General features: G+C 55.2%; 1 protein-coding gene across 2 annotated transcripts in view; it reads right to left on the bottom strand.

Moving 5' to 3' along the window:
• RTKN2 (rhotekin 2) overlaps window positions 1–2069 on the bottom strand; it is a 243539-nt gene extending 241470 nt beyond the window's left edge. Inside the window, exon 1 of one of the 2 annotated variants that reach the window (XM_075612971.1) lies at window positions 1421–2069. In XM_075612971.1, coding sequence (XP_075469086.1) covers window positions 1421–2065 — 645 coding nt within the window. In that variant the 5' untranslated portion in view covers window positions 2066–2069. The remainder of the gene's footprint in view (window positions 1–1420) is intronic. The other variant, XM_075612972.1, reaches the window with a different exon arrangement.
• Window positions 2070–14689: the final 12620 nt, after the last annotated feature.

Genomic DNA, 14689 nt, shown 5'->3' on the forward strand with positions numbered 1-14689 from the left:
CTGCGAGTGCGGGCGCATGCAGGCAGACATAGAGAGTGCGGGCGCATGCAGGCAGACATACTGCGAGTGCGGGCGCGTGCAGGCAGACATACTGCGAGTGCGGGCGCATGCAGGCAGACATACTGCGAGTGCGGGCGCATGCAGGCAGACATACAGTGAGTGTGGACGCATACATACAGTGAGTGTGGACGCATACATACAGTGAGTGTGGACGCATACATACAGTGAGTGTGGACGCATACATACAGTGAGTGTGGACGCATACATACAGTGAGTGTGGACGCATACATACAGTGAGTGTGGACGCATACATACAGTGAGTGTGGACGCATACATACAGTGAGTGTGGACGCATACATACAGTGAGTGTGGACGCATACATACAGTGAGTGTGGATGCATACATACAGTGAGTGTGGATGCATACATACAGTGAGTGTGGATGCATACATACAGTGAGTGTGGATGCATACATACAGTGAGTGTGGATGCATACATACAGTGAGTGTGGATGCATACATACAGTGAGTGTGGACGCATACATACAGTGAGTGTGGATGCATACATACAGTGAGTGTGGATGCATACATACAGTGAGTGTGGATACATACATACAGTGAGTGTGGACACATACATACAGTGAGTGTAGACGCATACATACAGTGAGTGTGGACGCATACATACAGTGAGTGTGGATGCATACAGTGAGTGTAGACGCATACATACAGTGAGTGTGGATAAATACATACAGTGAGGGTGGATAAACACATACAGTGAGTGTGGATAAATACATACAGTGAGTGTGGATAAATACATACAGTGAGTGTGGATAAATACATACAGTGAGTGTGGATAAATACATACAGTGAGTGTGGATAAATACATACAGTGAGTGTGGATAAATACATACAGTGAGTGTGGATACATACATACAGTGAGTGTGGATAAATACATACAGTGAGTGTGGATACATACATACAGTGAGTGTGGATACATACATACAGTGAGTGTGGATACATACATACAGTGAGTGTGGATACATACATACAGTGAGTGTGGATACATACATACAGTGAGTGTGGATACATACAGTGAGTGTGGATACATACATACAGTGAGTGTGGATACATACATACAGTGAGTGTGGATACATACATACAGTGAGTGTGGATACATACATACAGTGAGTGTGGACGCATACATACAGTGAGTGTGGACGCATACATACATACAGTGAGTGTGGATACATACAGTGAGTGTGGATAAATACATACAGTGAGTGTGGATACATACATACAGTGAGTGTGGATACATACAGTGAGTGTGGACTCTATGATATTACTAGGAGAGACAAGAGGAGCGTCTGCCTGTGAGTGATGACACATATGTCACTATCCTACCACTACCCCTCCCCCACTTACATTATGGTGGGTATACTGGTTATGTTGGGGGAAGATCGCTCTCTCCGATATTTTCTTTCTCTTGATCTCCATTCCGAGGGCCGGGCAGTTGGAGATCGCGGCCGGGCAGTTGGTGATCGCGGCCGGGCAGTTGGAGATCGCGGCCGGGCAGTTGGTGATCGCGGCCGGGCAGTTGGAGATCGCGGCCGGGCAGTTGGAGATCGCGGCCGGGCAGTTGGAGATCGCGGCCGGGCAGTTGGAGATCGCGGCCGGGCAGTTGGAGATCGCGGCCGGGCAGTTGGTGATCGCGGCCGGGCAGTTGGTGATCGCGGCCGGGCAGTTGGTGATCGCGGCCGGGCAGTTGGTGATCGCGGCCGGGCAGTTGGAGATCGAGGCCGGGCAGTTGGAGATCGAGGCCGGGCAGTTGGTGATCGCGGCCGGGCAGTTGGTGATCGCGGCCGGGCAGTTGGTGATCGCGGCCGGGCAGTTGGTGATCGCGGCCGGGCAGTTGGTGATCGCGGCCGGGCAGTTGGTGATCGCGGCCGGGCAGTTGGTGATCGCGGCCGGGCACTTTCCGCTGCGTCTGAACATTTGAAATTGGCGCCACGGGCCGCCTCCCAACTCCGCCATTGTGTTGACGTCCTCCGCGCGCGTCACTGTTCCCATGGAGACGCACGGTCACAGGACGCGGAGACCCACAATGGCGCGGTGAACACTTCAAATCTTTTACAGGATTTAAATCTCGAACGCACTAGATAAACAAACGGCACATAAAAGAATTGCATGAGCGTCCAAATCATACCATTTCGATATAAACTGTTTTAGTTATAAATGACAGTATCTATTGTTCCCAGGGGGGGAAAGCACAAACAGGGGGCGCTATAGTGTGTTGTGACCCCTGCGGCGCATGCCGCCCTATCTATCTACCTGCAGGACCTGCCGCCCTATCTACCTGCAGGGCCTGCCGCCCTATCTATCTACCTGCAGGACCTGCCGCCCTATCTACCTGCAGGGCCTGTCGCCCTATCTATCTGCGGCGCCTGCCGCCCTATCTATCTGCAGCGCCTGCCGCCCTATCTATCTGCAGCGCCTGCCGCCCTATCTATCTGCGGGGCCTGCCGCCCTATCTATCTGCAGGACCTGCCGCCCTATCTACCTGCGGCGCCTGCCGCCCTATCTATCTGCAGCGCCTGCCGCCCTATCTACCTGCGGCGCCTGCCGCCCTATCTACCTGCAGCGCCTGCCGCCCTATCTATCTGCAGCGCCTGCCGCCCTATCTACCTGCAGGGCCTGCCGCCCTATCTATCTGCGGCGCCTGCCGCCCTATCTGCAGCGCCTGCCGCCCTATCTATCTGCAGCGCCTGCCGCCCTATCTATCTGCAGCGCCTGCCGCCCTATCTATCTGCGGGGCCTGCCGCCCTATCTATCTGCGGCGCCTGCCGCCCTATCTACCTGCAGGGCCTGCCGCCCTATGCCGCCCTATCTACCTGCAGGGCCTGCCGCCCTATCTACCTGCGGCGCCTGCCTCCCTATCTACCTGCAGCGCCTGCCTCCCTATCTACCTGCAGGGCCTGCCGCCCTATCTACCTGCGGCGCCTGCCTCCCTATCTACCTGCAGCGCCTGCCGCCCTATCTACCTGCAGCGCCTGCCGCCCTATCTATCTGCAGCGCCTGCCGCCCTATCTATCTGCGGGGCCTGCCGCCCTATGCCGCCCTATCTACCTGCAGGGCCTGCCGCCCTATCTACCTGCGGCGCCTGCCTCCCTATCTACCTGCAGCGCCTGCCGCCCTATCTACCTGCAGGCTGCAGCGCCTGCCGCCCTATCTATCTGCGGGGCCTGCCGCCCTATCTACCTGCAGGGCCTGCCGCCCTATCTATCTGCAGCGCCTGCCGCCCTATCTATCTGCAGGGCCTGCCGCCCTATCTATCTGCAGGGCCTGCCGCCCTATCTATCTGCAGGGCCTGCCGCCCTATCTATCTGCGGCGCCTGCCGCCCTATCTATCTGCGGGGCCTGCCGCCCTATCTATCTGCGGCGCCTGCCGCCCTATCTATCTGCGGGGCCTGCCGCCCTATCTATCTGCGGGGCCTGCCGCCCTATCTACCTGCAGGACCTGCCGCCCTATCTATCTGCGGCGCCTGCCGCCCTATCTACCTGCAGCGCCTGCCGCCCTATCTACCTGCAGGGCCTGCCGCCCTATCTATCTGCGGGGCCTGCCGCCCTATCTATCTGCGGGGCCTGCCGCCCTATCTACCTGCAGCGCCTGCCGCCCTATCTACCTGCAGCGCCTGCCGCCCTATCTACCTGCAGCACCTGCCGCCCTATCTATCTGCGGGACCTGCCGCCCTATCTACCTGCAGCGCCTGCCGCCCTATCTACCTGCAGCTCCTGCCACCCTATCTACCTGCAGCGCCTGCCGCCCTATCTACCTGCAGCGCCTGCCGCCCTATCTATCTGCGGGGCCTGCCGCCCTAACTAGCGGGGCCTGCCGCCCTATCTACCTGCCGCGCCTGCCGCCCTATCTATCTGCGTCGCATGCCGCCCTATCTACCTGCAGGGCCTGCCGCCCTATCTGCGGGGCCTGTCGCCCTATCTATCTGCAGCGCCTGCCGCCCTATCTATCTGCAGCGCCTGCCGCCCTATCTATCTGCGGGGCCTGCCGCCCTATGCCGCCCTATCTACCTGCCGCGCCTGCCGCCCTATCTATCTGCGGCGCATGCCGCCCTATCTATCTGCGGCGCCTGCCGCCCTATCTACCTGCAGGGCCTGCCGCCCTATCTGCGGGGCCTGTCGCCCTATCTATCTGCAGCGCCTGCCTCCCTATCTACCTGCAGCGCCTGCCGCCCTAGCTACCTGCAGCGCCTGCCGCCCTAGCTACCTGCAGCGCCTGCCGCCCTATCTATCTGCGGGGCCTGCCGCCCTATCTACCTGCAGCGCCTGCCGCCCTATCTATCTGCAGGGCCTGCCGCCCTATCTATCTGCGGCGCCTGCCGCCCTATGCCGCCCTATCTATCTGCAGGGCCTGCCGCCCTATCTATCTGCGGGGCCTGCCGCCCTATCTATCTGCAGGGCCTGCCGCCCTATCTATCTGCAGCGCCTGCCGCCCTATCTATCTGCGGCGCATGCCGCCCTATCTACCTGCAGCGCCTGCCGCCCTATCTATCTGCAGGGCCTGCCGCCCTATCTACCTGCAGGGCCTGCCGCCCTATCTATCTGCAGGACCTGCCGCCCTATCTATCTGCAGGACCTGCCGCCCTATCTATCTGCAGGACCTGCCGCCCTATCTACCTGCGGGGCCTGCCGCCCTATCTACCTGCAGGGCCTGCCGCCCTATCTATCTGCAGGACCTGCCGCCCTATCTACCTGCAGGACCTGCCGCCCTATCTACCTGCGGGGCCTGCCGCCCTATCTACCTGCAGGGCCTGCCGCCCTATCTATCTGCAGGGCCTGCCGCCCTATCTACCTGCAGGGCCTGCCGCCCTATCTACCTGCAGGACCTGCCGCCCTATCTACCTGCAGGGCCTGCCGCCCTATCTACCTGCAGGGCCTGCCGCCCTATCTACCTGCAGGGCCTGCCGCCCTATCTATCTGCAGGACCTGCCGCCCTATCTACCTGCAGGACCTGCCGCCCTATCTATCTGCGGGGCCTGCCGCCCTATCTATCTGCAGGGCCTGCTGCCCTATCTATCTGCGGCGCCTGTCGCCCTATCTATCTGCGGGGCCTGCCGCCCTATCTATCTGCAAGGCCTGCCGCCCTATCTATCTGCGGGGCCTGCCGCCCTATCTACCTGCAGGACCTGCCGCCCTATCTACCTGCAGGGCCTGCCGCCCTATCTACCTGCAGGACCTGCCGCCCTATCTACCTGCAGGACCTGCCGCCCTATCTACCTGCAGCGCCTGCCGCCCTATCTATCTGCAGCGCCTGCCGCCCTATCTATCTGCAGCGCCTGCCGCCCTATCTATCTGCGGGGCCTGCCGCCCTATCTACCTGCAGGGCCTGCCGCCCTATCTACCTGCGGCGCCTGCCTCCCTATCTACCTGCAGCGCCTGCCGCCCTATCTACCTGCGGGGCCTGCCGCCCTAACTAGCGGGGCCTGCCGCCCTATCTACCTGCCGCGCCTGCCGCCCTATCTATCTGCGGCGCATGCCGCCCTATCTATCTGTGGCGCCTGCCGCCCTATCTACCTGCAGCGCCTGCCGCCCTATCTATCTGCAGCGCCTGCCGCCCTATCTATCTGCGGGGCCTGCCGCCCTATGCCGCCCTATCTACCTGCGGTGCCTGCCTCCCTATCTACCTGCAGCGCCTGCCGCCCTAGCTACCTGCAGCGCCTGCCGCCCTATCTATCTGCGGGGCCTGCCGCCCTATCTACCTGCAGCGCCTGCCGCCCTATCTATCTGCAGGGCCTGCCGCCCTATCTATCTGCAGCGCCTGCCGCCCTATCTATCTGCAGCGCCTGCCGCCCTATCTATCTGCGGGGCCTGCCGCCCTATCTACCTGCAGGGCCTGCCGCCCTATCTACCTGCGGCGCCTGCCTCCCTATCTACCTGCAGCGCCTGCCGCCCTATCTACCTGCGGGGCCTGCCGCCCTAACTAGCGGGGCCTGCCGCCCTATCTACCTGCCGCGCCTGCCGCCCTATCTATCTGCGGCGCATGCCGCCCTATCTATCTGTGGCGCCTGCCGCCCTATCTACCTGCAGGGCCTGCCGCCCTATCTGCGGGGCCTGTCGCCCTATCTATCTGCAGCGCCTGCCGCCCTATCTATCTGCAGCGCCTGCCGCCCTATCTATCTGCGGGGCCTGCCGCCCTATGCCTCCCTATCTACCTGCAGCGCCTGCCGCCCTATCTACCTGCAGCGCCTGCCGCCCTATCTATCTGCAGGGCCTGCCGCCCTATCTATCTGCGGCGCCTGCCGCCCTATCTATCTGCGGCGCCTGCCGCCCTATCTACCTGCAGCGCCTGCCGCCCTATCTACCTGCAGGGCCTGCCGCCCTATCTATCTGCGGGGCCTGCCGCCCTATCTATCTGCAGCGCCTGCCACCCTATCTGCGGGGCCTGCCGCCCTATGCCGCCCTATCTATCTGCAGGGCCTGCCGCCCTATCTATCTGCGGGGCCTGCCGCCCTATCTATCTGCAGGGCCTGCCGCCCTATCTATCTGCAGCGCCTGCCGCCCTATCTATCTGCGGCGCATGCCGCCCTATCTACCTGCAGCGCCTGCCGCCCTATCTATCTGCAGGGCCTGCCGCCCTATCTACCTGCAGGGCCTGCCGCCCTATCTATCTGCAGGACCTGCCGCCCTATCTATCTGCAGGACCTGCCGCCCTATCTATCTGCAGGACCTGCCGCCCTATCTACCTGCGGGGCCTGCCGCCCTATCTATCTGCAGGACCTGCCGCCCTATCTATCTGCAGGACCTGCCGCCCTATCTACCTGCGGGGCCTGCCGCCCTATCTACCTGCAGGGCCTGCCGCCCTATCTATCTGCAGGGCCTGCCGCCCTATCTACCTGCAGGGCCTGCCGCCCTATCTACCTGCAGGGCCTGCCGCCCTATCTACCTGCAGGGCCTGCCGCCCTATCTACCTGCAGGACCTGCCGCCCTATCTACCTGCAGGGCCTGCCGCCCTATCTACCTGCAGGGCCTGCCGCCCTATCTACCTGCAGGGCCTGCCGCCCTATCTATCTGCAGGACCTGCCGCCCTATCTACCTGCAGGACCTGCCGCCCTATCTATCTGCGGAGCCTGCCGCCCTATCTGCAGGGCCTGCTGCCCTATCTATCTGCGGCGCCTGTCGCCCTATCTATCTGCGGGGCCTGCCGCCCTATCTATCTGCAAGGCCTGCCGCCCTATCTATCTGCGGGGCCTGCCGCCCTATCTATCTGCGGGGCCTGCCGCCCTATCTACCTGCAGGACCTGCCGCCCTATCTACCTGCAGGGCCTGCCGCCCTATCTACCTGCAGGACCTGCCGCCCTATCTACCTGCAGGACCTGCCGCCCTATCTACCTGCAGGGCTTGCCGCCCTATCTACATGCGGGGCCTGCCGCCCTATCTACCTGCAGGACTTGCCGCCCTATCTATCTGCAGGCCCTGCCGCCCTATCTATCTGCGGGGCCTGCCGCCCTATCTATCTGCAGCGCCTGCCGCCCTATCTACCTGCAGGGCCTGCCGCCCTATCTATCTGCGGGGCCTGCCGCCCTATCTATCTGCAGCGCCTGACACCCTATCTATCTGCGGGGCCTGCCGCCCTATGCCGCCCTATCTATCTGCGGGGCCTGCCGCCCTATCTATCTGCGGGGCCTGCCGCCCTATCTATCTGCAGGGCCTGCCGCCCTATCTATCTGCAGCGCCTGCCGCCCTATCTATCTGCGGCGCATGCCGCCCTATCTACCTGCAGCGCCTGCCGCCCTATCTATCTGCAGGGCCTGCCGCCCTATCTACCTGCAGGGCCTGCCGCCCTATCTATCTGCAGGACCTGCTGCCCTATCTACCTGCGGGGCCTGCCGCCCTATCTATCTGCGGGGCCTGCCGCCCTATCTATCTGCAGGGCCTGCTGCCCTATCTATCTGCGGCGCCTGTCGCCCTATCTATCTGCGGGGCCTGCCGCCCTATCTATCTGCAAGGCCTGCCGCCCTATCTATCTGCGGGGCCTGCCGCCCTATCTATCTGCGGGGCCTGCCGCCCTATCTACCTGCAGGACCTGCCGCCCTATCTACCTGCAGGGCCTGCCGCCCTATCTACCTGCAGGACCTGCCGCCCTATCTACCTGCAGGACCTGCCGCCCTATCTACCTGCAGGGCTTGCCGCCCTATCTACATGCGGGGCCTGCCGCCCTATCTACCTGCAGGACTTGCCGCCCTATCTATCTGCAGGCCCTGCCGCCCTATCTATCTGCGGGGCCTGCCGCCCTATCTATCTGCGGCGCCTGCCGCCCTATCTATCTGCGGGGCCTGCCGCCCTATCTATCTGCGGCGCGTTCCGCCCTATCTATCTGCGGCACGTTCCGCCCTATCTATCTGCGGCGCCTGCTGCCCTATCTATCTGCGGCGCCTGCTGCCCTATCTATCTGCGGCGCCTGCTGCCCTATCTATCTGCAGCGCCTGCTGCCCTATCTATCTGCGGCGCCTGCTGCCCTATCTGTAGTGAAGGGGTCACCTGATTTCCACCTGATTTATAGTCGCAGGCAGCATCTTTCACTTGGGCAATCAAATGAGAGCACCCAATAACTCCACATTTAACATTTTAATGATTGTTTTACAGTATATGATCTTTTGAGTGGGCAAGCCAGGCTGCAAGTCCATTGGTGCCCCAGCCAATGCCAAACCAATTGCTTCCATAGTCAACTCTATTCTGTCTGCAGGCCATATACCTAAGACCTGTAAAACTGCCAAAGTTGTACCAATCTTCAAAAATGGGGACAAAAACACTGTCTCAAGCTACAGGCTATCTCTCTTCTCCCAATACTATCCAAAGTCGTGGAAAAATGTGTTCACTCCCAATTAAGTGATTACTATACCAAGAAAAATTTCCCTAGCCAATTCCAATCTGGCTTTTGCCCCAAACACTCCACCGTAAGTACCCTGTAAAAGTTTGCAATGAAATCCAGTGTGGAATGGAACGGTGACAACTCACTGGTGCAATATTCCTAGATTTTGCTACGGCTTTTGATACTGTTGATCATGTTATCTTGCTTAAAAAACTCCAGTGCTCTGAAATAGGGAAGCATGCTTTAAACTAGTTTCATTCCTACCTATCAGGTAGATCCCAACATGTGTCCATCTCAGGCTCTAACTCCAACCCCTTGGATATCACCAGTGGTGTCCCGCTAGGCTCTGTTCTGGGGCCACTAATCATCATCTCTTCTGGGGCACCTAATTATCAGCTCTGTTCTGGGGCCCCTAATCAATCATCTGGGGCCCCTAATCATCAGTGTTCATCAATGATCTTCCTACAGCTTGTAAGGGAGCTTCAATACACATGTATGCAAATGACACAAACTTATTTGCACACAGCCATAGCCTCTCCGACCTTCAACACATACTTCAATTTGACTTTTTGAGACTTGAAAATTGGATTTCCCAATACAAACTGTTTTTAAACACTGACAAGACTGTAACAATGGTATTTGGGACCAAGCCTAAATTTTTAAAGCTTCCAATGACTGAGCTCCAGATCAGAACCAACGCTAACACCACCCTAACTCCTGTTACTAGTTTTAAATACTTGGGCATATGGTTTGACTCCCATTTAACATTCGGGTTGCACATTGATACCCTGACATCCAAAACCTATGCCAAACTAGGTGTACTTTATAGGAACAAATCCTCCCTAAGGCCGTGCCTATAGTGCTGCCAATGGCGACGGCGACACGGTGGGTGACGTCACCCGTCGCCACCGGCGAAAGTTATGTTTCGCCGGTCGGCGGCATCGCGGGATTTTGCCGGCGGCGGGTTTTGGCGATGGCGACGTCGCTTGTCGCCGTCACGTGCACTATAAGCGCACGCGGCGGCGGCGGCGCTTTTGTTTTCGGGCGAATTCACATCGTCGTCGCCGGCACTTTAAGCGCAGCCTTAGTCTGCTGGTCAGAAAGCATATCGCACAGCAGATGCTAATGCCAATTATCGACTATCTGGACACAGTACACGGCTCGGCATCCCAAACCAACCTTAGCAAACTTGACACCCTCTACAATTAAATATGCCATTTTGTTCTCCAATGCAACTACAACACACATCACTGCAAAATGCTCAAAGAACTAGATTGGTCATCACTTAAGTGTAGGTGCAAAGTCCATCTTTCCTGTCTTGCCTTCAAATACTTTCTGAGCATGCTACGCATCTATCTGAACAAGCTCCTCACCCCAACCACATGCAGCACTTATCATCTGAGATCTGACTCCAAACGACGCATGGTCCCAAGGTTCAGCAAAGTATCTTGCCGCTCCTCTTACCGTGCACCCCAAAACTGGAACAATCTTCCAAAGACTCTCACAGCCACTACCAGTGTAAGTTATTTCAAAACGAAAGCTGTCTCACATTTTAATCTGGTCTGTAACTGTTACATACACCTATAATATCTATTATCTCTAACTGTGCATGCTATGTCTTGTATATAATATATACCCTGTTCACTTATGTAACTGTATTTGTAACCATGTAGTATTTGTCATCTTAACTCTGTGCCCCGGACATACTTGAAAACGAGAGGTAACTCTCAATCTATTACTTCCTGGTAAAATATTTTATAAATATATATGATCCTGGTTGCACTGCTAGCACCACTACTGGAAAGATAAGTTTTTTGCCCTTTTTCTTTTCCCACTTAGAGTGCCCAGAAAGAAAGTACACCCTCTTTGAATTCTATGGTTTTACATATCAGGACATACAGGACTGGAATAACAATCATCTGTTCCTTAGCAGGTCTTAAAATTAGGTAAATACAACCTCAGATGAAAAACAACACATGACATATTACACCGTGTCATGATTTATTTAACAAAAATAAAGCAAAATGGAGAAGCCATGTGTGAAAAACTAAGTATACCTTATGATTCAATAGCTTGTAGAACAACCTTTAGCAGCAATAACTTGAATTAATCGTTTTCTGTATGACTTTATCAGTCTCTCACATCGTTGTGGAGGAATTTTGGCCCATGCTTCAGTTCATTGAGGTTTGCGAGCATTTGTTTATGCGCAGCTCTCTTAAGGTCCAGCCACAGCATTTCAATCGGAGTTGAGGTCTGGACTTTGACTGGGCCATTGCAACACCTTGATTCTTTTCTTTTTCATCCATTCTTTTGTAGATTTCCTGGTGTGCTTGGGATCATTGTCCTGTTGCATGATGCAATTTCGGCCAAGCTCTAGCTGTCAGACAGATGGCCTCACATTTGACTGTAGAATACTTTGGTATACGGAGGAGTTCATGGCCGACTCAATGTCTGCAAGGTTCCAAGTTCCTGTGTGTCACGGTAGTGCTGCCCGCAGACCAGACCCGTCCCAAAACTGAGGTGGAAAGTATAATACCACGCACCCGCAGCAGAGGGGCGTGTCCGGTGTGGTATTAGTTGCCAGGCCAGGAGTCTTTAGTAAGGGAACCAAAGGTACTTGCCGTGTCCGGAGGTAGAACAATCGTGGTGATTGCCGTAGCCGAGGGTCGAGGGTGCCATAGGTCCGGGAGGTAGAGGAGCGAGCCGAGATCGAAGGGCAGAGAGAGACTGCGTCGTGAGAAGTAAGACGGGGTCCAGAGCCAGAGGAGGAGTAGAAAGCCAAGCCGGGTCAAACCTGAAGAATACGAAGAACAAGAGCACACACGAATACTAGCCCAACTAGCAGAAGCTATGCAGAGCAATGATTCCCAGGGAGAACAGGGGTAATATACGTGGAGGGGCCAATAAGGGAAGGAGGCAGAGCGGGGGGGGGTGCCGTGGAGCGCCTTTTGACTGGTGCAGGTTGTGATCCTTGCCTGTGATCAGCTGTGGAGTGTGAGAGCAGGAGCGGGGCTGCAGCTGTGCACGGGGGGCGTGGCTAGAAGGCTGGAGGAGTGAATAAATTACTGCCGGAGGCGCGCGCTGTGTAAGATCCTCCTGCGCGCGCCTCGACAAGATAGCGGACGCAAGAACCGGCGTCGGGCGAGATCGCCAAGTCCCACGCTGAGGACACATCAGTGGGGAGCGAGGGGCGGCAGCAACGACCTCCGAGGCAGGTAAGGAGGTATTGCGTGAGCCCTGCTTCCTGACACTGTGGCTGCAAAACAAGCCCAAACCATCACCCCTCCACCACCGTGCTTGACAGTTGGTATGAGGTGTTTGTGCTGATATGCTGTGTTTGGTTTTCACCAAAGTGGCGCTGTGCATTATGGCCAAACATCCCCACTTTGGTCTCATCTGTCCAAAGGACATTGTTCCAGAAGTCTTGTGGTTTGTTCAGATGCAACTTTGCAAACCTAAGCCGTGCTGCCATGTTCTTTTTAGAGAGAAGAGACTTTCTCCTGGCAACCCTTCCAAACAAACCATACTTGTTCAGTCTTTTTCTAATTGTACTGTCATGAACTTTAACATTTAACATGCTAACTGAGGCCTGTAGAGTCTGAGATGTAACTCTTGTTTTTTTGCAATTTCTCTGAGCATTGCACGGTCTGACCTTGGGGTGAATTTGCTGGGACGTCCACTCCTGGGAAGATTGGCAATTGTCTTGAATGTTTTCCACTTTTGAATAATATTTCTCACTGTAGAATGATGGACTTTAAATTGTTTGGAAATGGCCATATGACCCTTCCCAGATTGATGGGCAGCAATAATTGCTTCTCTAAGATCATTGCTGATGTGTTTCCTCCTTGGCATTGTGTTAACACACACATGAATGCTCCAGACCAGCATACTGCTACAACTTCGGCTTTTATAGAGGTGGTCACACTTGCTGATGATCAATTAATCAAGGGCATTTGATTAGCAGCACCTGTCTGCTACTTAGCATCTTAATTCCTATGGAAAAAGCAAGGGTGTACTTAGTTTTTCACACATAGCTTCTCCATTTTGGCTTTATTTTTGTTAAATCATGACACGGTGTAATATGTCATGTGTTGTTGTTCATATGAGGTTGTATTTACCTAATTATAAGACCTGCTAAGGAACAGATGATTTTTATTATGTCCTGATACTGTATGTAAAACCATAGAATTCAAAGAGGGTGTACTGTATATGTATGTATGTCAAAAGGAGTGCTACTGAGCATGGCCAAATGTATACAACAAAAGACAGAGAAGCCCAATGCTACATCCATTTTGACAAAATATATAGTATTTAGTAAAATTTGGTAATGCCTTGACGTAGGCTTGCAAACTTATAATGCTTTGGCCAAAGGGGTTAACTAAATGACCCTTATTTGAGAATATTATTGTTGAAGTATTTAACTATATACTAATTACTATATATTTTGTCAAATTGGATGTAGCATTGGTCTTCTCTGTCTTTTGTTTGTATATTAATATTAATTATGGCCAATATTTGGACTATCCCTGTTTTGGAGCATAAGAATCAAAGGGTCTACAAAGCTCACATATAATAATCAGGATCTGTACCCATGCATCCAAGGAAATACATAAGAAACTAGGGCGTGTCAATTGGCATGTAAGGCTGCAGCCAGGGTGAATGCGAGCACGCTGGAGCTCGAGCTCCATTTTGCGCGGGCGATTTGTGCCCTGCTAGCTGCGCACATAGGGGTGTGAGTCAGGGGGGGCATGGCCATGACATCATGGAGCTGGTTTACCCTCATTGGGTGAACCGCTCATGTGACGCGCAAGCGAGCAGCAGAATCAAATTCTTTTGACTGCAAGCAGCTGAGCGCTGTGCGCTTATTGGCATGTGCACGCTCGCGCTCATGCTGGACAAACACATTGTAGCAATGTGTTTGATCGCGTCACCCTCGACGAGGCCTTAGTCACATAATAGACTAGAAACCAATGTGCAGTAGAGAGAATATATCTCCCGACCCAACTCATCTTGGGAGGCTTTTTAACCTTTTGATTCATCACTATCTCATTTTTAAAGGTACTCACGCAAGCATGGACACAAATATGTAGCATTCCAATTAATGATGGGATTGCCGCGATCTCCAGCAATACTGTTCCCTGTAACTGGATTGATAGAGATGCACTACCCACTGTCACATCTCCCCCTTCAAGATGATGGCTCTGGGGACTACCTCATCAGGTGGCTCCCCAAAACTGAAGACCCTGGAAGTCCTTTTGTCATGCTCACTGCCCTTCTTGTGTTGAATAGTAAAATTGAACTCCTGAAGGGCAAGGCTCCAGCTCAGCAACTTCCCATTTTCCCTGGACACCTGCTGCAACCAGCTCAGGTGGTTCACAGTGAAGGGCCGCCCGTAAACATAGGGTTGTAGCTTCTTGAACGCCCACACAATGTCCAAGCACTCCTTCTCAATCGTGGCATAGGCCACCTCCCGAGGCAACAGCTTGCAGCTTAAGTAGACATCGGATGGTCACTGCCATCCTTGCCTACCTGGCTTAGCACAGCACCGATACCATAAGTCGAGGCATCGATCTGCACCAAGAACCGGTTGCTGTAATCGTGAGCCGCCAGGATTGGAGTTCCTGCCAGAGCATATTTCAGTGCCTGGAACGCCATCCCTCATTCAGGAGACCAGGCTTCCAGCACCGGGAGCTGCTTCTTGGTTAAGTCCGTCAGGGGCTTGGCCAGGGTGCTATACTGGGGCACTAACTTTCTGTAGTAGCCAGCGGTACCCAGAAATGCAAGGACCTGCTTTTTAATATGGGGAACTG

Source organism: Ascaphus truei, chromosome 8 (genome assembly GCF_040206685.1).
Source record: "Ascaphus truei isolate aAscTru1 chromosome 8, aAscTru1.hap1, whole genome shotgun sequence".
NCBI classification, from domain to species: domain Eukaryota; kingdom Metazoa; phylum Chordata; class Amphibia; order Anura; family Ascaphidae; genus Ascaphus; species Ascaphus truei.